Source organism: Lynx canadensis, chromosome B4 (assembly GCF_007474595.2).
Source record: "Lynx canadensis isolate LIC74 chromosome B4, mLynCan4.pri.v2, whole genome shotgun sequence".
In the NCBI taxonomy this organism is placed as follows: domain Eukaryota; kingdom Metazoa; phylum Chordata; class Mammalia; order Carnivora; family Felidae; genus Lynx; species Lynx canadensis.
This window is the reverse complement of record NC_044309.1, coordinates 5,765,890-5,793,393: the sequence shown is the minus strand read 5'-3', so window position 1 is coordinate 5,793,393 and position 27,504 is coordinate 5,765,890. Positions and strand designations below refer to the sequence as shown.

The window sequence follows — 27,504 nt, the reverse complement described above, 5'->3', positions numbered from 1 at the left end:
AAAAATTTAAAAACTGAAAAATTTTTTGAAAAGGGATTATGATCATTCTTAAGGAGAAGGCAGTATAGAAGGCACATTATATTAATATAACTTTTGAGTCTACCTTTGCAATTCCCCCCTCATGAATTCTAGAATATTCATTCACAGGGGCACCTGGGCAGCTCAGCTGGAGCCTGCTTGGGACTCTCGCTCTGCCCCTCCCCCACTCATGCTCGCTCGCTCTCTCTCTCTCTCTCTCTCAAAAATTACTTATTCACAAAATATCAATATTAAAAACAATATTTTTAAGGGACATGTGTTGACAGTTCTAGAACTCTTCACTTCTCTAAATGACATTTGTGTGTGCAAGCAGCCCTGTGGGGATTACACAACTACTTTTTTGAAATCTGTCTCTGTAATTTTAGAATCCTCTCTTTCCTATTAGGAATAGAGATTTTTATTTTCATGAGGCTTCCCTTTTTAGGTCTTTTCAGTTACTTTGGGTCTTCTTTGAAAGGATGACTCTATTTGTATCATTTTCATTAGAGGCGATGTTAAAAGTATGTAATCAGAAGACACTCCTGCCCTGTGCCTGGCCCTTCCTTCATCAAAGTGTTTCACCTGCCATTTTCAACTTGGATGGTCTACACCAGCCAGCACCTTGCTTTACATCAGATGCTTAACCTAAATTCCCACACCAGCGCTACAGATAACAATCCTACTTTTGATCTCTCAGTGATTCTGACTTATTCCAGACCTCTTTGGAATGGATACATTGGCCAGAGTGCAAGGCCCCAGCTATTTAAATTCTAGTTAATATACAGTGTAGTATTGGTTTCAGGAGTAGGACCCGGTGATTTATCCCTTACATATAGCACCCAGTGCTCATCCCAGCAAGTGCCCTCCAGAATGCCCATCCCCCACACCCCTCCCCTCCAGTAACCCTATTTGTTCTCTGTAGTTAAGAGTCTCTTATGGGTTGCCTCCCTCTCTGTTTTTGTCTTATTTTTCCTTCCCTTCCCGTGTTCATCTGTTTTGTTTCTTAAGTTCTACATGTGAGTGACATCATATTTGTCTCTGCCTTATAATTAAATCCCGTTAATATGTTCCTGAATTATAAAATTACACCAAAACATACTTTAAAAATTGGAAAATGCGTAAAAGTACTATAAAAAGAAGACACTCATTCCAAGTTCTAATATTCAAAGGCACTCAAAAGGTAGTACTCAAATTTCTACTTCTATGTTCCTTTTCATCTTTTTTTAGTAACTAATTTAGAAACTAAGTAATTTAGTTTAATTAACTAAATCTAGTATTAATAATTTGGGGACTAAAATCTTCAGCAAAGTAGGCCATTTCTACATCAAAACCATATATTCCTAACTCGTCTTTTATGTTAAAACTCAGCCTGTTCCTGAGATTATTTTGTACTTGTGAATATAGGTCTCAACATACATCTTCACATATATCATACATATACATGTATGACATGTATGTAACCGTAGCTGTAAATGTAGGAACAGCTGACATTTATAGAGCATTCACCAGGTGCCGATCCAGGTTGTAGGTGTGTTAAGTATTTTAGCTCATTTAGCCTTTATAGCAACCCTACGAAGTAGACCATGTTATCATCCCCATTTTACAGATAAAGGAACTGAGGGGCTCCTAAGGGGACAAGCAACCCATCAAAGGTCAAACACCTGCCAAGCAGGGGACCCAGGGCTCCAATTCAGGCAGTTCAGTGGTGAAGTCCATAGGCCTAACTGCTACATTGCTTCTCAGTAGAGACCTTATCATATCAGGGGGAACCATTTTAAAATGCATGAAATGGAGTCCTGTTTATACTTTGTTATGAAAGAAAATAATTTGTTAGTTAATGCAAAAAGGCCCTGTGGGACAATGAAGCCAGGAAACACCTACTGAGCCGGAGTTCCCGTTGCAAGGTACAAATCTCTAGAAATTCAGGCACATTATTTCTGAAATGTACTAATAGGTCTATTAAAGGCAGTGAATTTTACTAATTAGAGTTTATAGTAGAAATATAAACAACCCCTAATGAACGAGTTTGCAGGTCTGCAGAGAGCAATCTCTTTCCCCCACTCTCCCCACTCCATATTTAGACATAAAATGTACACAAATGATTATCTATTGGTTTGTTTGTTTGTTTGTTTTTGAGGACGTGTCCCTAATGAAAAAGGAAATAAGCCTGTTGTTACAGGATGTTTGAATTTATAGCTCAATATGGAAGAAAGCGATAGATACAGGACTCCAGATTTCAGAATTCCCCAGCCTTCTAAACTGTAGGCACACCTAAGTAATTGAGCGCTGGTGTGACCACACTGACAGAGGGTGTAAAACTATACGGGTGAGCCCAACATCCAGTGTGCCCCACACATGTACCCACCGGATGCAAACTCTGTGCCTGCCGTGTTCTGAGCACACAGCTTGGGCAGCCCTGCCCCCAGCTCTGTGCCCTCCCAGACAGGAAGCGCCCCCATTTCCGCACGACCACAGATCTGAGGATGTCAAAAAGGCAGCTCTCACGGGTTGTAATTCTCAACCAGAACCTTGCTTTAGGGCAACGATAAGTAGAAGTGAAAACTTCTGAGGTAGTTCACACTCCCAAGGGGACCCCACCCCTACTTCTGACACGAGTTACACTCTCCATGTGCTGAGTCTTAAGTAAAAATGATGGGAATCACTAAGGGAGAGGTTCAAAGGCAAGGTCTTAAATTTAGACGAGAATTATTAAAGGAATTTGGCCTTGAATACCACTGAAATGAGTACATAAGATATTATCTAAAAAATGACTTTTTCTGGGGTGCCTGAGTGGCTCAGTCGGTTAAGCATTTGACTTCAGTTCAGGCCATGATCTCAGGGTTCATGAGTTCGAACCTCGCATTGGGCCTCAGAGCCTGGAGCCTGCTTCAGATTCTGTGTCTCCTTCTCTCTTGGCCCCTCTCCTGCTCATGCTCTGTCTCTCTCAAAAATAAACATTCAAAAAAAATCTTTTCATGACTTTTTCTAGTTCTTAGATTAGCAAAATACTTAGATATTTTTATTCTTATGTACAATGTTTACTTCCTTTCCTTTTTATCAGTATAAATTACTGTTACAGCTAAATTTTATATAGATATTTCATAAAGAAAATGAATACAAAAGTACTTAGACATTGGAGTCTCCCTACAGTGAGCTCATATTTTTGTAAGAACATAGGAGAGCCAACTACAATGTTCCGTCAGCCAAGTAATGACATATTTGTGGAAACTGGAAAATATCCAGGACTTTGTACACACACCTACAGAATTCTTCGCAAAAATGCTAGGCTGTTTTGAATTTTTGAAAGTAGTTGATATATAATATTTAAGTGATCTTACAAGAATATAATAGTACCATTTTTTAAAGCACCAAAAAAAAAAAAAAACTACAGAGCATTGAATACCCATCTATCTACAGAATATCAGCATTGATTATTGTGCTCAGCTGTCAGAAAATCACAGCAAAGCAATACATAACTGTGACTCTTGTTTCTGTGGTCTGGCATACAAACAGCCTGTATGCCATAGTTATAATCGGGAAAGTTGATAAATAAATGTAATTGAATGGTATGTCAAATACTTTCTGGTTGGTCAGAGGTTCTTAAGGACTATTCAGTCAGTCACTTCTTCCAGTGGCCCCAATGTCCTTGTACTGTCAAACCGCAACTCAACTTACGTTCCTGACAGGATAGGTCAGGAAATATGCTCAGTGTTTTATCATTTCATTAATAAAATCAGTGGATGATGGAAGGACGCTCAGAGAACTCACACTGTAAAGACTACGAATAGTATAGACACGGGGCCTTACTGGAACATTCACTTTACAAATCCGTCCATTTGAGTTAACAGCAACAGAGATTCCAAGAACCTTAATGGGTTTCGTCCTGCAGGGAACTAGCTAAGAGAGGCAACCTTCCTTTTACAAATTTCGCTTTTCCACAGAGCTACTTGACAAAACGCTATGTTTTCTCCTACGTAGGCAAAATGAAAAAACTCACTGATTGAACTGGGGACAATAGCTCTACAGGTTGTCAGGCTCTACTCCTTTGTTTCTATTCTTTTCCAAAGTCAGAAGTGTTCTTCTTTAAGCAGGCCTGCTTGAGTTCTAAGAGAATAAAACGTGTGATTCAGAAACAAAATAGACCAGTCAAAAAGTTATTTTCTTGCCATTTGATGTCTACTCAAAACAGTGCTAAGGCAAATTCTGCCCTAACATATTCTGATCTTCAGCCATTGGTGGGATTGATTTAAATGTTAAAGCAGTCAGGACCCTTGGGACACAGGGGTATCTGCCCCCAACCGATCGCCATGTTCTAGGAGCGTAACCAGGAGACTACTTACATGGGAGGAAGCCATCTGACCCCTATTGTAGGACCTTCCTTGGGGTGGCATGGTGGGCCATAACACTTCCTCTCCTTTGAGGATGGTTCTAAAGGAAGGCTCATCTCTATCCTTTTTTTAAAAAAAAATGTTTAATGTTTATTTTTGAGAGAGGGAGAGAGAGAGTGCAAGTAGGGGAGGGGCAGAAAGAGAGGGAAACACAGAATCTGAAGCAGGCTCCAGGCTCTGAGCTGTCAGCACAGAGCCCGACACGGAGCTCCAACTCACAAACCGTGAGATCATGACCTGAGCCGAAGTTGGACGCCCAACCGACTGAGCCACCCAGGTGTCCCTAATTTTACTTCAAATATGCATTGTTTCAAAGACCTCTCTGAAGAATTTTGCAAGCATCACATCCTCTTATAGGTATTTATCACCTGAGAAGCACCGCATGGATCTTATAATGTACTTAATAGTTTATTAATGTCATCTTTTTCCCCAAGGGAAAAAAAATTAAATGTATGGCGAAAACCAGGGAGTGTTGAGGCTACTGAAGGGGAATTTCATCAGCACTTCTTGTTTCCCTGAGGTTGAGACTGAGGCCCAAGGATGGCATGATCTATTGATCACCCAGCCAGTCAGTGGTGGCACAGAGACCAGAATTTCTACTCCATGCTTGCTATCCCAGGAACTGCTGGCAAAGTCTAAGTCCAGGGCAGACTGGAGCACACTATCCCCCAGACCCTCACAACTTCAGTTCTGACTCGCCAAAAGAATCGTGTGTGTTAGTTAATGTAGTTCCCGGTGTAAAGAGAGGTCCTTACTGGTGTGTGGGGGTCATAAGCCCCCCCCCCCCCGCCCTGTCGCTCCTCATTACCCTGCTTCACGTTTTCTCTCAGCTCATGACCAGAAAAGATAGGACAGATGGAGGAGACCTGGCTCTCTGCTTTCCTCTTTTCTGAGGAGTCCTTTTGCTGAGAAGGATCTGCTGGAGTTTGGTTTTTGACGTCATGCAATTTTTTTCCAGAAGATGTAATGAAAATTAAAGGCAGAATTACTCATATAGATGTCCAGCACCATTTCTGGAAGAGACTACCTTTGTTCCACTGTATTATTGCTTTTGCTTCTTTTTCAAAGATCAGTTGACTGTATTTGTGAGGGTCTGTTTCTAAACTCTGTTCCATTTGATCTGTCCATTCTTTTGTCAACACCACACTGCCTTGATGACTATAGCTTTGTGGTAAGTCTTGAAGATGGGTAGTTCTGACCTCCAACTTTGTTCTTCCAAAAATTTTTTTGGCTATTCTGGGTCTTTTGTCTCTGTGTAAACGTTAGAATCAGTTTATAGAGGTCCACAAATAATTCAATAGGATTTTGACCGGGATTTCACTAAACCTATAAGTTGGAAAGAATTGACATCTTGACAATATTATATTCCTATTCATGAACATGGAATCTCTCTCCGTTTATTTAGTTCTTCTGATCTGCTGGGGTCTTTTGATTAGCTTTTAAATTGTTTTCCTAGGACAACAGCTACCAATTATTAAGGGCATGCTGAATGCGAACCCTGAGTCAGTTTTCTACATGTATCATCTAATACTCATGACAGTCCTCTCGAGACAGGAATATTATCCCTCTGTTTTGCAAATAAAGAAGATAATGCTCAAGGGAGGTTAACTTCTCCATGGTCACAAATAGAAGAAATACGAACTTGGTTCTCAGTAAGGGCAAAGCCCTGGTCTTGACCATTACCCTGAGTCTTGTCCTTCTGGGTTTGGTTCTACCTGAGTCAATCTGGAATCCTTCCAGTGGGCAGGCTTTTCTTCTCGAGAGCAGTGCTTAAGGGTTCCAGGTCAGTGGCAGGTCACCTTCAGCTCAGAGTACTCATTTTTCTGCCATTTATGAAAGTTTGAGTCTGTCATATATGCATGTATGTTTGTATGTACGACTGGGGCTTGGGATTCAAATTTTAAAAGATTTATCCATCCTTCAAAACGTGATCCTTGAAACCCAGACCCCAGGACTGCATGGTTTGTGTGTGTTATGTTTATTCCGACTTCATCACCGAGCCATCTCCTTGGGCCCAGTGTAGACCCAAGAGTTCCCTGGATGAATGTCTTCCCGGGACTTCCAAACAGCATCCAGAACCCCTTAGAAAAAGGCAAGGACACTCAGAGCAGCACCTTCTAGAAGGATAACAGGTTTCCCCACCCTGCCCACCCAAGCTGGACCTCCAGGCATGGACTGCCCTTATTCCCTATAAGCAGCCCACATTTATCTGGTATTCACCCAAACCAAGCACTTCAACTGAAGCAAAATGCCATCATAAATAACCAAAGGCAATCGATTGGCTTTTTTCAGTGCCTCTGGCTTAATATAAAGATGAGAATTAGAAGAGATTGTTTTAAAAGATTTATCGTGGAGACATAAGATCTTTTAGTGGGATTAAGTGTGGCATCCAAGATGCTATAAATCTCCATTACTATTTAATTAATAATCACTATGGTAGTGTGGTCTTCTTGGAATGCCCAAGGGAGTAAACAATGACTGTGCCCTGTGGTACCTTAGAGTCTGTGTTTTGCCACACAGGTTCAACCCCCCAACCCTTCATAGCTAGGTACAGACCTGACTTAAACATGAGAACTGATGGGACCACTGTGCCCAGTGTTGTGTAGAAGTTAGGGTTGGCCTTTTGCCTCGAGTCCTAGCTGACAACATATAAATTCCAAATTTTCAAGTTTTATAAGGATTTATAAGCATCCTAACACTTAAGAAGAACCCTTCATCTGAGCACTGTTATAAATGGCCTTTCAGCTTTTATAGCTTTCGTTCTTTTGAGCACATAGGAGATTCCACTACTGTGTACGTACAGACCATTATAGTTTTAGGTAAAAAAAGGTGATTAGAAGTGGTCCACACGGTACTTACAAGAATAAGAGCTAAAGGAAACATGTGCTATTGATGAAGCAGATGTGTGCGGACTGAATAAATGATTAATCTCAAGCTATATTTTAAGTATCAATGTTAAGCTGGCACATCTATCACTAGAGATTTTGGCCTGTCCATAAGGGAAAGGGCTCCAGTTAAAGATACATGAAATCAGTAAATTAGATCAGTGGTCAACTTTAGAAAAAGCGGGATGACACTGATCTTTACCTAAATTATTGAGATATTTACCACAAGACTTGGTTTCCCCAGTTCTGTGGAGAACTGGCCTCAGTGTGGGAAATGTAGGTCACTATCAGACCAGAACACCGTCATTTCATCTGCCCCAGGGCCTCGGTTAGTCTCACATGAAAACTCAAAGGTTAATTCTGTTAAAAAATCACCCAAGTGAGGCTTTGGGGTGCAAATTCATGAGCAGACATGCTAAAGGTCTTCACACTTTAAGGATGACTAATTCTGTGGCTCATGAGGACTCTCTAGAATTGAGATGCTCAAAGCGTCGTATATATACTTATTGAGGAAGCATTGCCTCACATAGGAGGAGGAGCCCAGGCTCACTGGAATTGTAGCCGCTTCTGATGCTCTCACTACAATGTTGAAGACCTGTAGACCTGAAGAGGTCTTCAACCTGAAGACCACTCAACATTACTTTTGATGGCGGCCATTCAAGGGGGCCAGCTCTAGTAACACGCATGATGTCCTCTGGTGGAAGCAACATGCTAGCTCATCAGCAAGGTCTTGCAACAAGTGAAATCAGGACCGGCAAGAGATAAGGCTACACTTAATTGTCAGCTGAAGGCAGGACTGTGTTTCATCAAATCTGATGGGTGAGGCAGGAATGCACATCCCCACTCTCACTCCTACCACAGGGCCATACCTGGAGAGTATGTTCAGAACTACTTACTAAGTGTTGTGTTGAACGCATGCTTCCAAGCCCTGTGCCTGGAGTCAGAGACCTGATTTGTGTTATCCTTACCATCCTACACACTATCAATTTCCACAGGTATACAATCAGCATTGTATACCATTAAGGGTCCAACACTATCACTGTTGGGTGGGCAAGTCCGGGTGGACCCTTCCTCATGCCGTGCCCCATCAGCTGCATCATAGCATGTAAGTATCCCAGCAAATGTTACGCATATGCCTCCCAGATGCCCCAAGCTTCTTCTTGGTGTTCGGAATGCTGTAGATCAGCTAAATTATCTTGGTCTTTTTATAAGTGATCTCAAGATAGAATTGGTTCCCCTGAAATAATCTAAATCCACTCAGAAAGTAGCGCTTGTTTCCTTATTTTTTTAAAAGCTGAAATTTGGAATTGTTTTGTTTTTCCCTAGGAAAACCTCTTTTTTGTGATGGAGTATCTCAATGGAGGAGACTTAATGTACCACATCCAAAGTTGCCACAAGTTTGATCTTTCCAGAGCCACGTAAGAGCCCTCTAAAGGGTTTGGGGTTTTTCCACTGTTCTTGTCAGGTACTGAGCACCTGCGATGCCCATCGATACTTCTCCCTTGTGGCATTTTTCCTGTTTCCTCACTCAGCATGCCACAACCTCAGGTCAGGGTAACGCCCTGGGGACCTATCCAACAAGGCAACTGTTTTCCCCATTTGTGAAGCTTAAATTGGAGTCTGTTTTGTTTCATTTCTCCATGTTTTGAAATCAAGAACTTAGTCTCTTAAGAAACCACTTAGCTCATCAAGCTTCTAATTAATCTAAACCCAGAAGCAAATATTTGCCCTTTGAAAAGAAGCAGTCAAATGAAACACAGATCTTAAAGGTGGTCATGGGGATGAAGCTCTAAGGCCTTTGATGGGAAGCTCAAGGTGAAGGCATAAAACATCTGGCTAAAGCGGGGGTGGGGGGGGATGAGAATTAAGAAACCAGAAGAGGTATTTACTCTCTGAGAATAAATCTTCACCTTTTTCGAAACCAGGCAGACTGCATTTGCCAGGTGGAAATGAAGCTGAGTCCCACACAACCCCCTGCCTCTCTTCCTCCCGTGGGCCCTGTTTCCTCAGTAATAAAACCGTGACACTCAGGAAAAAAGAAAATTGTGCCACTAGGGCCACTTAAAAATATGGGTACACACTAGCTTCCTTTTCCCGGTGCTCAGTAATCTTTCATTCACCCCTAATGAGCACTTTCGAGTGGTGTAGGCTGAGCTGGGTTGAAAGATGGACGGGTCCCACCAGCTCCCACAGAAACTCTGGCTGAAATGGCTTTTTGTCAAAGCCAGTGGCTCGCACACCACTAAGCTCATCACCTCCAGGAACCATCAGCAACGTGCCCAGAGAGAATTTTATGGGATTTCCGCAGCAGAGAAATCATCAGGCAGTTTTCGTGCTAACGGATTCTCTCCGCCCACCTTCCTCACTACCTCTGGAAGGCATGAACGCCATCAGACACATGCTGTCTGTCGTGCCCTCAATGCCTCCCAGGTGTCTGTCATCACTGCAAATGGAGAGCATATCCCACTCCCATCTTCCATCTGCCTTCCTCTGCCTCTCGGGCTGCATTTCTTGCCCATAAACAAGCCGGGTCTATTTGGAATGACCCTGCACACAGGTCTAAGGGCTCCAAGCAGAGTTTAAAATAAAATGGAAAATTATTTTTCTGTAATACTTATACAATTACATTTAATGTATATGTGTGTTTTATTAGAAAAAAAAAGAGTTTGAGCATTATAGTTTAGAAGAATAAGTACTAGATGCAGGTATGACTAACTTAAGGTTAGTTTCATGCTATGTTAAGCTTTGTTTCATGCTATGAGGACTGGGGCTGAACATATAGAACGGACATCTCTCTTTTGTTAGGACTGAACGAAATTATGTGTGTACAGAGTTGTGTGGGTACACCTCAGACAGTACTTGCACAGAGTACCCACTATTTAAAATGGGGATTTTACTTTGTTCCATCAATGCATCCATACTGAACTTTGATTTTCCTTCCCTCAGGTTCTATGCTGCTGAAATCATTCTGGGTCTGCAGTTCCTTCATTCCAAAGGAATTGTGTACAGGTAAATTTTATTCTTTGGAAACACATACAGAGATATCTTGATTCCCTGTCCAGTTAATTTAATCATTCTGCTCTGGTGATGTGAAATGGCCAGTGTGCTTTGTGGCAGGAAGTTGCACGGCCGGGGTGAGGACAGTCAAGTCAGGAACTCCCATCTCCGAAGAAGTAGGGTTCTGCTCTCATTTTGCTCTTTACTCTGGTCCTTCCTTATATAGTTATTCTCCCCACTCACCTCCACTTTTCTCATCTCCTTCCATTACCCTGCTTTCCCTTTGGCATCTTAATCATCGCTTTATCTTTCTGTCTCTTTCATAGCTCGTTTTTCCTGATTTTTGCTTGGGCCAACTAGAATGCTTGTTGAATGTTCTCTTGGGTGGGGGAAGAGGGGAGCTCTTCCTTGAACACTCATACACACCCGTGGAAACCTACTTGCCTGCACCCGGTAGAAGTGCATAGGAAGCCATGTATACTCTCTTTCATGAGTGGATGTCCATCCAAAATGTCTCTATCATACACCATCTGTTCACACCCTTCTCAGAGGAAAGCTATTGTACTTTAATCTCCTTACTTCTTTGCTCAAAATATAGTTGACTCTTATTTAACATAGAAATCACCAAAAGCTTGGTTGTCTGGTTTCTGACTCACTGAAGATTAGGGGGGAAAAATAAAATTAAAAAAAAAAAAAAAGAGAGAGCCAGACAGGAGGCTGGCGAAGCTGCTGGAGGCTGGCCCAGTGAGCAAAGTGAGAGGGTCATGTTGAATCCAATATAAAGGGAAGATGCAAGTCAATCAAAAGGCTCTGGGAAAGTGGGATTATGTGCCCTTCTGTGGCAAGTGTTCATAACACTGGACCAGAGTCATCAGTAAGGTTCAGTGGTAAGAGGGGGTCCGAGATGGCAGCATAGGAAAACCCTAAATGCACCTCCTCCCAGGGACACACAAATCTACTCCAACATATAAAGGAGCAATTCCTCTTGAAGGACTGAGGGCCAACTGGAAAGTTTGTGCTCAACAAAGGATAGAGGCACAGTAATGATGAGATCCCCACCCCCAATATTACCAACTGCAGGGGGAGGGATGGCACTGAAGAGGGCCATGCAGACTTGCCCCTCTGGGGGCAAAGTAGTTTAAGGGACAACTAGACTCTGAATGTCCACCAAATGGTGAGGGAGATGGTAGAACTCTCCTCAATGCCAGAGGTGCTGGCGGGTGCCATTGTTTAAGCTCCCCCTCCACTTTGATAGTGCAGACAGGAGCAGGGTCCAGGCACTGTAGCCAGGCTGCTGCTTCAGTGAGCCCCGGTATGCCAGCCTACACCAGATCCATCCATCCCCCTAAAGGCGGCCCCCCACCCATGCCTGCCACAGCTCCAGCCATCTCCCTAAGGCTGCCCCAGTATGATACACACCAGGGCTCTCCTAGACAGTACCCCCTATGACTCCAGCCATCTAGCCAAGGCAGCACAAATATAAAGTACTCTAGGACATCCCTATCCTTTCCCCACCCTAGTTCCAACCATCCCACCAAGGCAAACTGATGTGGATTGCCCCAGGACCCACCAGCCTATATTCACTTCCTGCCAGGATAGCCCTGGTGCAGGATAGCCCTGGTGCAGAATGCCCCAGGATCCCTTGGTCTATGCCTGCTTCAGCTCCAACCAGCCATCCAAGAAGCCCTCTGCATAGAGCACCCCAATGTGATAACAGCCAGCCAGCCAAAGCTTCCTGGCATATATAGTCTATACAGAGGACATTCCTACACAAAGTCACTCCTTCAAGACTGGGAGAGGTGCCTTTTTCACCTAATTCATATAAATAAACAGAAAAAGTCAAAATAAGGAGGCAGAAGGATATGCTTCAAATTGAAGACAAAACTTCAAAAAAGAACTAAAATAGAGATGGCAATCTACCTGACAAAGAGTTCAAAGTACTAGTCATAAAGATGCCCACTGGACTTCAGAGAAAAGCAGATGAACCCTGTGAGACTTCAACAAACAGAATACAAGAAAAGAACAAATCAACTAAAGAATGCAAAAACAAAAATGTCAAATACACTAGAGGGAATTACTACCAGATTAGAGGAGGTAGAAGAACAGATCAGCATCTGGAAAATAGGGTATAAAAAGCACCCAAGCTGAACAGCAAAAAGAAAAGAGAATTTTAAAAGTTAGCATAGGTTAAAGGACCTCTGAGACAACATCAAGTATGCTAACATTTATATTAGAAGACAAAGAAGAGAAACAAAGGAGTGAAACTTATTTGATGAAATAATAGCTAAAGAGAAGGAACAGACAACCAGGTTCAGGAAGCACAGACAGTCCCAAACAAGATGAATTCAAGAGGTCCACACCAAAACACATAATAATTAAAATGTACGAAATTAAAGAGGATCTTAAAAGAGGCAAGAGAAAAGCAACCAGTTATGTACAAGTGAAACCCCACAGGGCTATCAGCAGATTTTTGGCACATGCTTTGAAGGTAAGAAGGGAGTGGCATGATATATTCAAAGTGCTGAAAGGAAGAAAACTACAACCAAGAATACTCTACCCAACAAGGTTATCATTCAGATTTGAAGAAGACATAAAGAGTTTCCCAGACAAAAGTTAAGAGTTCATCACCACCAAACCAGCCTTACGAAGACGTGTTAAGGGACTTCTTCAAGCAGAAAAGAAAATGCCTTGAAGAAAATTATGAAAGGAAAAAACTTCACTGGTAAAAGTAAACATATAGTAAATCAATCACTTGTAAACCTAGTATGAAGGTTAAAAAGTAAAGTCAATTAATGGATTCACAATATAAAAGTGTATGTAAAACAGACCATTACAAATATAAAACATGGAGTGGGGAGGACTAAGAATGCAATGCTTTTAGAATGTGTTGAATTTAAGTGACCATGAACTTACAAGAGACTGCTATATACTCAGGATGGTATTATATAAACTTCATGGTAACCACATTTATATATCTATAATAGATACACACAAAAAAAGAGAAAAGAATCCAAGCATATCACTAAAAAGCCATCAATCACACGGGAGGAGAGCAAGAGAAGAAGAAAGGAACAGAGAAGAACTACATAAACAACCAGAAAACAATGAACAAAATAGGGATAAGTACATACCTATCTATAATTACTTTAAATGTAAATGGACTAAATGCTCCAGTCAAAAGATACAGATGACTAAATAGATTAAAGAAGACCCAACTATATGTTGCCTACAAGAGACTCACTTCAGATATAAAAGACACACAGACAGAAAGTAAAGCAATGGAAAAGATAATCCATGCAAACGGAAGCAAAAAAATAAACTGTAGCAATATTTATATAAGACAAAATCAACTTGCAAACAAAGTCTGTAACAAGAGACAAAGGAGGGCATAATCATAAAGGGATTGATCCAACAAAAGAGCAATTGTAAATATGCATCCAACATAGAAACAACATATGAAGCAAATATTAACAGACATAAAGGGAGAAATTAACAGTAGTTCAATTACAGTAGGGGACTTTAACACCCCACTTAGAGCAACGGGAAGATCATCTAAACAGAAAAATCAACAAAGCAACAGTGACTTTGAATGACACGCTGGACCAGATGAACATAACAGATTTATTCAAAACATTTCATCCTAAAACAGAAGACATTCTTTTCAAGTGCATATGGGACATTTTCCAGGATAGATCATGTGTTAGGCCACAAAACAAGTTTCAATAAATTTAAGAATAGCAAAATCATATCAGACATATTTTCCAACCACAGCAGTATAAAACTAGAACTCAGAAGAAAAAAAAACTGGATAAAATACAAACACAGAGGCTAAACAACATGCTACCAAAAAAAATAAATAGGTAAATGAAATCAAGAGGAAATCCACATTACCTGGAGACACATGAAACTGGAAACACAGTGACTCAAAAATCTTTGAGACACAGGAAACTGTTCTAAGGGAAAATTTATAATTTTTACTTCAAGACAAAAGAAAAGTCTCAAAAAAATCTGAATTTAAACCTAACAGAACAAGAAAAAGAAGAATAAACAAAGCCCAAAGTTATAGAAAAAAAGGAAATAATAAAGTTTGGAGCAAAAGTAAATGAAATAGAGAAGAAAAAATATTGAAAAGATCAATGAAACTAAGAGACAGATCTTTGAGAAGATAAACAAAATTGGCAAACTTTTAGCATAGTAATCACAAAAAAAAAAAAAAAAAGAGGGAGAGGACCCAAATAAAAAATATCAGAAATGAAAGAGAAGTTACAATTGACACCACAGAAATATATAAAGGTTATAAGAGACTACTAAAAAAAAAAAATCATATGCCAACAAATTGGAACAACCTAGAAGAAGTGGATAAATTCCTACAAACTTACAGTCTTCCAAAACTGACTCAAGAAGAAACAGAAAATCTGAACTGATTACTAGTAACAAAATTGAATCACTAATCTAAAAACACCCAACAAACAAAAGTGCAGAACCAGAGGACTTCAAACGTAAATTCTACCAAACATTTAAAGAAGGGTTTAACCCATTTACTTTTAAATTTTTTTACCGTTTATATATTTTTGAGAGAGAGACAGTATGAGCAGGGACGGGCAGAGAGAGAGGGAGACGCAGAGTCCAAAGCAGGCTCCAGGCTCCAAGCTCCCAGCACAGAGCCCGATGCTGGGCTCAAACTCATGAACTGTGAGATCATAACCTGAACTTACGTCGGACGCTTAACCGACTGAGCCACCCAGGCGCCCCTGGGTTTAACCCATTTAAAGAAGAGTTAATACTATCATTCTCAAGCTATTCCAAAAGAATGAACAAGAAGGAATGCTTCCAAATCCATTCTATGTGGCCAGCATTATCCTGATTCCAAAACCAGACAAAGACTACAAGAAGAAAAAATTATAGGCCAATATCCCTGATGAACATAGATCAAAAGTCCTCAACTAATTATTAGCAAATCAATTTTGACAATGCATTAAAAGGATCATTCACCATGATCAAGTAGGATTTATTCCAAGGACACAAGAATAGCTAAATAGCCGCTCATCAATGTGATACTCCACATTAACAAAATGAAAAATAAAAATCCTATCATCTTGGGGCAGGTGGGTGGCTCAGTTGGTTACACATCCGACTTCAACTCAGGTCATGATCTCATGTCTCATGGGTTCAAGCCCTGCTTCGGGCTCTGTGCTGACAGCTCAGAGCCTGGAGCCTGCTTCGGATTCTGTGTCTCCCTCTCTCTGCCCCTCCCCCGCTTGTGCTCTGTCTCTCAAAAATGAATAAAAGTTAAAAAAATTGTTTTTAAATTCTATCATCTCAATAAATGTAGCAAAAGCATTTGAGTAAATTCAGTAGCCCTTCATGATAAAAACTCTCAACGTGGATTTAGAGGGAACACACATCAGTATAATAGAGGCCATATATGGCAAACTCACAGCTAACATCATACTTAATGGTGAAAAACTGAGAGCCTTCCTTTGGAAATCAGGGACAGGACATGATGTCCACTCATGCCACTTTTATGCAACATAGTACTGGCAGTCCCAGCCATAGCAATCAGGCAAAACAAAAAGACATCCATATTGGTAAGAAATAATTAAAATGGTCATTCTTTGTACCTGACATACTATATATAGAAAACCTTGAAGACTTTAGAAAAAAAAAACCTATTAGAATAAGTATAAATTCAGTAAAGTTGCAGGATACAAAATATACAGAATCTGCTGCATTTCTGTATACTAAACTATCAGAGAAACCAAGAAAACAATCCCATCTGCAATCACATCAAAAAGAATAAAATACTTAGGAAAAAACTTAGCTAAGGGTGTGAAAGACATGTACACTGAAAACTAACATACTGATGAAAAATTGAAGACAACACAAATAAAAGGAAAGATATTTGATACTCATGTTTTGGAAGAACACTGTTAAAATGTCCATATTACACAAAGATCTGTAGATTTGGTGCAATCCCTATCAAAATTCCAATGACATTTTTCACCAAACTAGAACAAAAAATTCCAAAATCTGTATGGAACCACAAAAGACCCCGACTGGCCAAAACATTCTTGAGAAAGAAAAACAAAGTTGGATATATCAAGTTTCCTGATTTCAAACTCTACTACAAAGCTATAATAATCAAAACAGTATGGCATTAGCACAAAAGCAGACACACAGATCAGTGGAGTAGGATAGAGAGCACAGAAATAAGCCCATGTATGTATGGCCAATTAACCTATGACAAAGAAAGCAAGAACATAGGACAGTCTCTTCAATAACTGGTGTTAGGATAAATAGCTACATGCAAAAGAATGAAATTGGACCACTTTCTTACACCATACACAAAAATAAACTAAAAAATGGATTACATACTTGAATTTAATACCAGAAACTGTAAGTCTCCTAGACAAAAATATAGGAAGTAATAAGGCTCACTGACCCCAGTCTTAATGATGTTTTTTAGATCTGACTCCAAAGGCAGGGGAAATAAAAGTAAAAGAAACTTTTGGGACTATATCAAACTAAGAAGCTTTTTCACAGCGAGGAAACCATACCAAACCAAACAAAAACTTTTTGTGTTGTCTTCAATTTCTTTCATCAGAATGGATTACAGAATGGAAGAAGATATTTACAAATAATATATGCAATAAGGGGTTACTATCCAAAATACATAAAGAACTCATACAACACCAAACATATAGTCTGATTAAAAATGCATAGAGGACATGAATATGCATTTTTACAAAGAACACATGGCCGGGAGACACACAAAATGGTGCTCAGCGCCACTAATCATCAGGGAAACATAAATCTAAACCACAATGAAATATCACCTCACACCTGTCAGAATGGCTAGAATCAAAAAGACAAGACATAACAAGCGTAGGCAAGGATATGAATAAAAGGGAACCCTTATTCACTGTTGGTGGGAATGTAAATTGACGCAGCCACTATGGAAAACAGTAGGAAAGTTCCTAAAATAATTAAAAATATAAATACCCTATCACCCAGTATTACCACTTTAGTATTTACCCAAAGAAAACAAAGGCACTAACTTGAGAAGTCATATGCATTAATATGTTTATTGCAGCATTATTCACAGTAGTCAAGCTATGGAAGCAACCCAGGTGTCCATCAAAAGATGAATGGATACAAAAGGTGTGGTGCATATATATATATATATATATATATATATATATATATATATATATACATATACATATGTGTATACACACACATACACACACACACACACACACACACAATGTAATTATTACTCAGCCATAAAAAAGAATGAAATCTTGCCATTCACAACATGAATGGATCCAGAGGGTATTACACTAAGTGAAGTCAGACATAAAAAGACGAATAGCATACGATTTCACTTATATGTGGAATCTAAAAAACAAAACAGAAAAGACTCATACACAGAAGCAGATTCTTAAATACTGAGAACAGACTGCTCGTTGCCAGAGGATAGGACGGTGAAAGGGCAGGAGAAATAGAGAGTAAGAGGTACAAACTTCCAGTTGTAAAGTAAATAAGTCATGGGGATGAAAAGTACAGCACAGGGAATAATATCGTGATAGTGTTGTATGTGACAGGTCGTGACTACGCTGTGGAGAGCACAGCATAAAGTATGTAATTGTTGAATCACCGTGTTGTACACCTGAATACAATATTAAAAGAAAGGTTAAATGGTGTCCCACACTGAGTGTTGACGACAGCAAACTGTGTATAATGCAGGCCAGAAGCATCCCATCAGAGATGGTCAATACTGAGCAGCTTACAGGGTTGGCTGAAAATTCACTTCGGGAAACCTCTCCATTCCCAGAGGGCACAGTCAAGGGAAAGTTGCCATAATTAGAGCCACAGAACACAACTTTAGGGAAGGCTTGGAAGTCATCTTAAGCAGTCTCTTTGGCAACCTTTGGATACAATGGGCTTTGGGGTGGGGGGTGTCCATCTACAAAATAATGTATTAAACAACTGTTTTATACAATTCCTTAATCTCCAAGAAAATGAAAAATACCCATCAGAACATTGAAAACCCTGATCAGAATCTATGGTTTGTTTTTTCTGTTATCTGTAATGCCTGCAATATATATAAAATACATATCACTGGGGAACTCAGTAGCTTGTGCAGGATGGATGGATTGAAGGGAGAAAAAAGATTTGTGGGAGAGGGAGAGGAGGGAGAGGAGGGAGAGGAGGGAGAGGAGGGAGAGGAGGGAGAGGAGGGAGAGGAGGGAGAGGAGGGAGAGGAGGGAGAGGAGGGAGAGGAGGGAGAGGAGGGAGAGGAGGGAGAGGAGGGAGAGGAGGGAGAGGAGGGAGAGGAGGGAGAGGAGGGAGAGGAGGGAGAGGAGGGAGAGGAGGGAGAGGGAGAGAGATTAGAGCTCAAAGGAACCTCGTGAGAGAAAAGCCCACATGCCCCAGTATAGTCTGTCTCTCCATAGCACAATGCTTTTTTTTCTAGCATTTCGTCTTGTTAGTTGACAGAACAGAAAGGACCAACAGGGTCCTTAATGGTCTTTAATATCACAAATTGTACCCAGTAGAGGGCTCTTACTACATCCCTTAATGGGAAATCATGGTTTCTATGGCCTTTTATGCACCAATAAGAAAGAATATTGGGTTTATTTAGTAGTGTATTTGCTGAAGTTCTCGAGAATCCTTGAAAGACACCATCAAATAATTCAAGCTAAGGAGAAGTCATCTAGTAATTACTGGAGAATGGGACTGTCTTGCATTAAAAACCATTCAACTCCCCATTTGCAACTTTACTGACCTGAACTGTCCATTTGGCAACCGAATTAATGAGGGGATTCTATTAATTTCCTTCTTCTAACCACTTGGGATTATGATTTCTGGGTTTGTTCACACACACACACAAAATTTATATATATATATATATATATATATATATACACACACACACACACACACACACATACGTGTATATATATATATATGTGTGTGTATGTATGTATATAGATATATATAGATATATGTATATATATATATATACACACATACATATACCATAGAAATTACCACAAACTTGATGGCTTAAACCAACAGGAGTTTATTCTCTCATAGTTCAGGGGTCAGAGGTCCAAAGTCAAGGTGCCAGCAGGGTTAGCCTACTTCCCAAGGCTCTCAAGCAGAATGCTTCCTTGCCCCTTCCAGCATCTCATAGCTCCAGGTGCTCCTTGGCTTTGGGGGGCATCCCTCCTGTCTGCCTCTGTGTTCACATGACCTTTTCTTCTCCGTGCACCTCTTTTGTCTTCCCTGTATGCCTCTTAGGAAGACACTTGACCCCCTGGAAAATCCAGGATGATCTCATTCCAAGATCCTTAATTTAGTTACATCTACAAAGACCCTTCTCCCAAAGAAGGTCTCATCCACAAGGTTCTAGTGGTTAGAATATGAACTTATCTTTTGGGGGCCACCATTCAATGCTCCACAGCTGGTGATGTAGACAGACTGACCCCTGAATGTACGGTTCTTCATTAAGCATTGCTGTGTACACAAAAGCTACCAAAGTCCCAATTCCTGGGTACCTAATGACGACACTTTCTGAGTTTTTATTGTGTATTTTTTTGGAGATCAAGTAGAAGTGCATGACAAGACATAGGCACCACACTCTAACAAAAACAGTCCCAGTGAGTAAGATTCTAATTAAAGGTGTCAATAGGAAAGAAAATGGTAGCCTCAGAAGTGGGAGAGGGTTTGCCAAAAAAATAAATTCCTATCAGAAAGAGTTTTGTTTTTTTTTTTTAGAGGAGGAGAAAGCCTTTGCAAATGGAAGAAGTGATTCCAGAAAAGGCACAGAAGCAGAAGGTCAAGGAGTAAACATTAGACAAATGGGTCCAGCCTTATTGGAAAGGCTTTTGCTAAGCAGCCACAAGAAATGAGGCCAAGCGATGTAGAGAAACAGGTGCCAACATCATTTACCACCTGCTGGTGTTATAAAAGTAGTGACATCTTAAAAGATGCCTCAGCCCTGGTTTGGGTTAAATCTAAAAAACAAGCAGCTGGAAAATACCCAGACATGGAAAGAGAAGAATCTAGAATCTCTGATCTTACAACTATTAGAACTGAAAGGCTATATGAGGATAGCTGAGCAGTGACAGCACTGGCCCAACCCATGTTTTTGAAGCCATTTACAAATGCTTTCACATGGGTTACCTCATTCTATGCTAACAAAGGTCCTATGGGATAAAGAAGGCAGGCACCACTGTACCCCTTTTACAGATAAGCCACTGGAGGCTCAGAGGGGATGTAGCTTGGCTGAGCAACTTAGCAATAAAGCTGGGATTTGAAATACAGTTCTTCTGACACCCACCCTCTGCCTCTTGCAAATGGAAAAGCTTTGCTTATGTTGACCACACAACTGAATGAAAGGCTTCCACTGAATTCTATTATACCTGACGCGCTGCCCCTGGGGCACACGGGTGCTTACCAGAGCCACGCCAGCTGATCTGGACTCCAAAGTTCCTTTCTGGGTGCCCTGGTATCCTATAAGGTGTATGTGAGGAGTAATTAGCTGACATACCTGTGAACACTCTGGCCATTGGATTCTGTGGCAGGTGCAGTTATCCCTCCTCTGCCTCCACTCCTTACCCTCATGGAGGTCTGGCTCTGCGTGGACGACTTTTAGACTTTTCCCATTCTGACTTAATCTCTCAAAGCATCAATGACCTTTTCTCTCCCAACCCCTAACACTTGGTTCACCTTAGAGGGTGGAATGAAAATCAAACATGATGCTCATTTTCCTAGCCTGAGGCTCAGAGAACACTTATTTTTAGGACTGATTAAAATTCACCCTGAGTCACTGAAGACTCTGGCTCTCAGCAGGACCAATTCGATGAGAAAGACTGGGTCAGCTTGGTTTATGAGGATGTAGGAGAGAAGGCCTTGGTTTGCATCCAAACCAAGTTGGTTTACCCCACCCGTGAGCTAGGATAAATTGTGTAACCTTTAAGAGCCTGTTCTTTCAATCAGAAAAATATGAGTAAAGATAGTAATTCCATATCAAAGGGCTGCTATGAGAATCAGATGGTGAAGTGCATGTGAGAGCAAGAAAATCCAATGCAAGTATTACATACAATCTTCATCATCCTTAGAATTTGCATATAGCACTGCAGCTAGATGTCTGGTTCCCTAGTGATGACCCCCAAACCATCCTTCAGCCAAAGTTCTAGGAACATGTGTATGTGGCTATAAATGATGCAAATAGGTTTCATGTAGCAGAAACCCAAAATGATACCAATATTGCATAGAGTGTGGATTAGAAAATGAATCTGCAACTGTAAGCATTAGGAGTAAAATATGATCCAGACCTGGATTTATTGGAATTCGTAAGTCACAGTGAAAGTGTACTTCATTAAAATAACGAACAGCAAGGCAGAAGACCTAAGGAAAGACAGACATGTTAGACATATTCATCCTGATAATGAAAGTTATGACAGCATTTGAGTTAGGAGAGAGAAGCAGAACCGACATGGATAGGAACATGAGATACATATTCACATGTCCTGGAGATACCCTGGCCACCCAGTCAGACAGGAACGGTCTATGATGCCCTGGTCATGGAGATTATGAACCAAGCTGGCCCAGATGGAAGAGGTCAATTCTGGGGACATCTGCTAATAGTGTCACTCCACCAAAACACAGCTGCAGCCCATGCTCACTCACTCTGGCTGCTTTGCTCCAGCAGAAGGTGGAGAGAGCAATGGAAGGGAACAGTTCCTCAGGAGTTAATTGCAACGGATAATGCCTGGTGGGTGAGCCAGTCCCTGGTGGGTGATGGTTCCTTCAGCAAACATTTATTGAATGCTCTTTACATGCTCACCTCCTGCCAAGGCTGTCACAGTATAGCACACAATACACATTTCTACCCTCCTGAGCCTCAGTTTAGCAAGAGGCAGAGCAAATCATGATGGGAACTTTAGGCTGATATGAATATTGATGACAAGCAATAAAAGATCACCCACAGTTTGGCTTAAGCGAAATCTCAGCCTCCTTGAGAAACTGGAACTAAGAAGGCAGACCCATCGGAGCCCAAAGGTACCTCTCTCTCATCACTGTGTCTCTTTGGATTTACATAGCCTCTGTCTCTCCTCTTGGCCAAGCCCCTTCAGCTTTCTCCTTTACTAAGGCCATGCTAGAGGACATCCGTCAGCAGTCCTGATTAGCGGTCACCCACCGAGACAGATTAGGGCCGCCTTCCCACAATCCCAACCTCCCCAAAAACCTGAATCATCCAGTTGAGTCCAGTCACCTGAACTGAAGGAGACAGGGCTATTTGCAAGGCCCTTTGGGAGCAGAGTCTTTGAGAAGGGAATTTTAAGCCAATTCTCTAACAGGAAGTGAAGAGTAAGCACAATAGCTGTTCCTATTCTCTCCCAAGTCGCCTTCGCTAAGAAGGAAGACCATGGTGGCCATCACCAACCACACATCCTAGAAGTCGGTTTCAGAAAGTTCAGAAATTCGTGGGCAGAGGACATAAAGAAAAAGAAAACTGGGTCTTCTATAACAAACTAGAAAAAAAATTAAGTCATTGATGTCAAATGTTAGCATGTGGATGATCTTTTTAAAGTTTAATTTTGAGAAAGAGACAGAGAGAGTGAGAGAGGGAGAGGCAGAGAGCGAGGGGGAGAGAGAGAATCCCAAGCAGGCTATGTACTGTCAGCACAGAACCCAACATGGGACTCGAACTCATGAACTGTGAGATTGTGACCTGAGCCGAAACCAAGAGTCAGATGCTTAACCCACTGAGCCACCCAGGCACCCCACACTTGGATGATCTTTAAAAACATCAATTTCACAGGTACAGAATGAGAAGAAATGGGTATGATGGCAATTTGTATAGGAAAAGAAAAGATACCTGGAGGTTTTAGTTTATACTAAGTTCACGGTTACCCGCTACTGTGACCAAGTATCAGAACCTAACAGGGCAGTGGCTGGGCCATAGCGGGGATGGACAAGGGGGTCATGACAGAAGCCAGCAGTACCCCTGACATCTGCACCAACACATTTATACATCTGGAGGACTTAACTCAGTGAAGGAAAAACAAGACAAAAGTTGAGGTCACTTTTCAAATACTCAGAGTTATCATGGGTAAGCATATAAAGTGTTCTATGTATAATCACAAGGAGGCAAATCACAATTTGGCTTTTTTTTTTTTTTAATCTTATCAGCCACATTACCCTAAAAATGGAAGGGTACTTTACAAGGATATTGGTTCTCCAAGAAAAGAGGAATTTATTGACATGGTTTCTGGCATCAGATGGGTTCTAGTTCTAGAATTATTCTTAGTCAAGGGAAGCCTTCTTCCATTAGTCTTGGAATTAGATGCAGTATAATTTATCCATGAAGAAACAGGTATACTTGGAAAATCGCATGAAGTGAGTTTTTCAGGCCTTTGTTCCCTCGTCATGAAAGTAAGGCACTCGGATAAAGAGCCTCAGGTCTGTATCTTACCTTTGTGATCATACTGAACTGCACCCCTTGGTAAATCAGACAGAGGAATCAGCAGCAACCAATAATTCCCTTGAAGAGTCAATGCTCTCTCTACTGCTATCTTGTACACAAGCAGGCAGGTGTATGCGTTGTGTGGTATTAAATACCACCTTATGGCACATTCCCAACTACGAACCCCTAAAGACATTTATTTCACAACTAGCTGTCCTTTATATCCCAATATTGTTTCTCGAAGGCCCCTTAAAACTGAAGGATGCTACCCTGGAGAGACTCCCCATCACCTACCCATTACATTATCCATTCCACCACCCATGCAGCCATCCACACATAGCTCCAGAGATGCACCAAGTGCTTTACTGGGCATGGGTGGGGGGACCAAAGTCTGTCAGAGCCAGGCCCAAGAAGACTGGCCTGGGCCGAGAAGGACTATTGGTGAAGTCCCAGAGCACGAGATGCTTGTCAAGGAGGAAAGACCTAGGAGACAGCAGTGAGCCCATGGGCAGAGCTGGAGACTGAAGAACAGGGCTGAAAGGGAGAGGAGGACCAGCAAGCATGTTCCCCTGATGACCTCAGGCTGTGATGTGACAAGTGACCGCCCCTCACGTGGCAATTCTATTTTAACAAAAAATGTATGTATCACTGTGAGATGTTGCTTTGCTTGTGTTTTCCAGAGATCTGAAGCTTGATAATATCCTGTTAGACAAAGATGGACACATCAAAATAGCAGACTTTGGAATGTGCAAGGAGAACATGTTAGGAGATGCCAAGACAAACACGTTCTGCGGGACCCCGGACTACATTGCCCCGGAGGTACGGATGTGCTGTGGGAAGGGAGTGCGTGGGCGCCTGCCCAGCTCTGCACATCCCTGGCCAAGTGCCACTGCTTCTTCCTGTCCCAAAAAATCAGAAGAGTTAAAGTAGTGTGCTTCAGTATTTGTATCTGTTTTTCTTAGTATTTCATGAATGCAGCCGCACACGGGGACTGTGTTATTATTGAATGGCAGAGGGGCAGGGGGTGGTCTCCCATTCAACATGTCCTCCTCAGCTAGGACTCCTCCCCACCACAGACTCAAACTGTATTCACTCCACTCAGACCAAACAGAGGAAATGATGGGGAAGAACCAGGTGGACACTGAACAGGCTCAAAAGTATCCACTTGAATAAGTCAAGTGGTTTCATCTTGGGACCAGAAAAACCAGAACTGTGGTTTCCAAGCTGCCATTGTGTGACCTTGGAGAGATTACTAGAGTCTACTGACCTGCAACCCCTCTTCTGTCAAATGAGATATTTATGTCCCATGTTATTGTAAGTCTAAAATGGGTGAGCCTATGGAAGTTAAAAAAAAAAAAAAAGAGAGAGAGAGGTATAGTGATCATATTCTGAGCCCTTAGAAGAATGGCATTTGCTCAGAAGGCATTCATCATTCCTACTCTACCCATGTGCCCCCCTTGTTATGGAGTCCTCCCCAGCTGCCCACCTGAGGGAGATTGGACACCCCCTTAACACCTGGACCTTCTTCATTGCTTTTTATCTCAATCTCCATGCACCAGTGGATAATTGCTCTAAAGTCAAGCTATCCACTTTTTTAAATCTCTGTACTATGGGGCACCTGGATGGCTCACTTAAGTGTCTGACTTTGGCTCAGGTCATGATCTCACCATCTCCGGGTTTGAGCCCCGTGTCGGGCTCTGTGCTGACAGCTCGAAGCCTGGAGCCTGCTTCAGATTCTGTGTCTCCCTCTCCCTCTGCCCCTCCCCTACTTGTGCTCTCTCTCAAAAATAAACATTAAAAATTTTTTAAAAATTAAAATAAAATCTCTGTACTAGTTTGAAATCATTATAGATTCACAAGAAGTTGCAAAAATAGTACAGAAGTGTCACCGATATATATCCTCCACCCATTTCCCCCAGTGGCTACATCTCCTATAATTATGGCACGACACCAAAATCAGGGAATGGATATTGGTACAATGTGTGTCCAGTTCTGTGCCATGTGATCTCATGTGTAGATTCACTTCTCGTAGATTCTTATTCACTTTTATATCCAATGACTGAGCACAGGGATTGGTGCATTAAGTTGCTAATACAACTTCCCCTCAGGTGGGAAGAATGAATGAATGACTATTAATAAATTCATAAAGGGGGATGGTGGTTTGATAGGGATGGACTTCTGATTTCCCGTGTCAAAAATTAGCACGTCTGTCATCAAGAGCGTAATTGTGGTGCCCTGAGTTTAAGAAATATATGGCTTTGTCCTGTGCTTATTTGGTATTTAATTTTGACTGAACCTTGTTTTTTTTTTCAATATATGAAATTTATTGTCAAATTGGTTTCCATACAACACCCAGTGCTCATCCCAAAAGGTGCCCTCCTCAATAGCCATCACCCACCCTCCCCTCCTTCCCACCACCCATCAACCTTCAGTTTGTTCTCAGTTTTTAAGAGTCTCTTATGCTTTGGCTCTCTCCCACTCTAACCTCTTTTTTTTTCCTTCCCCTCCCCCACGGGTTCCTGTTAAGTTTCTCAGGATCCACATAAGAGTGAAAACATATGGTATCTGTCTTTCTCTGATTGGCTTATTTCACTTAGCATCACACTCTCCAGTTCCATCCACGTTGCTACAAAGGGCCAGATTTCATTCTTTCTCATTGCCACGTAGCACTCCATTGTGTATATAAACCACAATTTCTTTATCCATTCATCAGTTGATGGACATTTAGGCTCTTTCCATCATTTGGCTATTGTTGAGAGTGCTGCTATAAACATTGGGGGTACAAGTGCCCCTATGCATCAGTACTCTTGTATCCCTTGGGTAAATTCCTAGCAGTGCTACTGCTGGGTCATAGGGTAGGTCTATTTTTAATTTTTTGAGGAACCTCCACACTGTTTTCCAGAGTGGCTGCACCAATTTGCATTCCCACCAACAGTGCAAGAGGGTTCCCGTTTCTCCACATCCTCTCCAGCATCTATAGTCTCCTGATATGTTCATTTTGGCCACTCTGACTGGCGTGGGGTGATATCCGAGTGTGGTTTTGATTTGTATTTCCCTGATGAGGAGCAACGTTGAGCAACTTTTCATGTGTCTGTTGGCCATCCAGAGGTCTTCTTTAGAGAAGTGTCTATTCATGTTTTCTGCCTATTTCTTCACTGGGTTATTTGTTTTTCCTGTGTGGAGTTTGGGGAGCTCTTTATAGATTTTGGATACTAGCCCTTTGTCCTATATGTCATTTGCAAATATCTTTTCCCATCCCGTTGGTTGCCTTTTACTTTTGTTGGTTGTTTCCTTTGCTGTGCAGAAGCTTTTTACCTTCATAAGGTCCCAGTAATTCATTTTTGCTTTTAATTCCCTTGCCTTTGGGGATGTGTCAAGTAAGAAATTGCTACGACTGAGGTCAGAGAGGTCTTTTCCTGCTTTCTCCTCTAGGGTTTTGATGGTTTCCTGTCTCACATTCAGGTCCTTTATCCATTTTGAGTTTATTTTTGTGAATGGTGTGAGAAAGTGGTCTAGTTTCAACCTTCTGCATGTTGCTGTCCAGTTCTCCCAGCACCATTTGTTAAAGAGGCTGTCTTTTTTCCATTGGATGTTCTTTCCTGCTTTGTCAAAGATGAGTTGGCCATACGTTTGTGGGTCTAGTTCTGGGGTTCCTATTCTATTCCATTGGTCTATGTGTCTGTTTTTGGGCCAATACCATGCTGTCTTGATGATGACAGCTTTGTAGTAGAGG

At 41.4% G+C, this 27,504-nt stretch overlaps 1 protein-coding gene across 2 annotated transcripts in view; it reads left to right on the top strand.

The window, feature by feature from the left end:
• PRKCQ (protein kinase C theta) overlaps window positions 1-27,504 on the top strand; it is a 217,588-nt gene that overhangs the window by 169,893 nt on the left and 20,191 nt on the right. For both annotated transcript variants that reach the window (XM_030321044.1, XM_030321045.1), the window contains exons 13-15: window positions 8,618-8,709; window positions 10,238-10,300; window positions 24,452-24,590. In XM_030321044.1, the coding sequence (XP_030176904.1) occupies window positions 8,618-8,709; window positions 10,238-10,300; window positions 24,452-24,590 (294 nt within the window). The remainder of the gene's footprint in view (window positions 1-8,617; window positions 8,710-10,237; window positions 10,301-24,451; window positions 24,591-27,504) is intronic.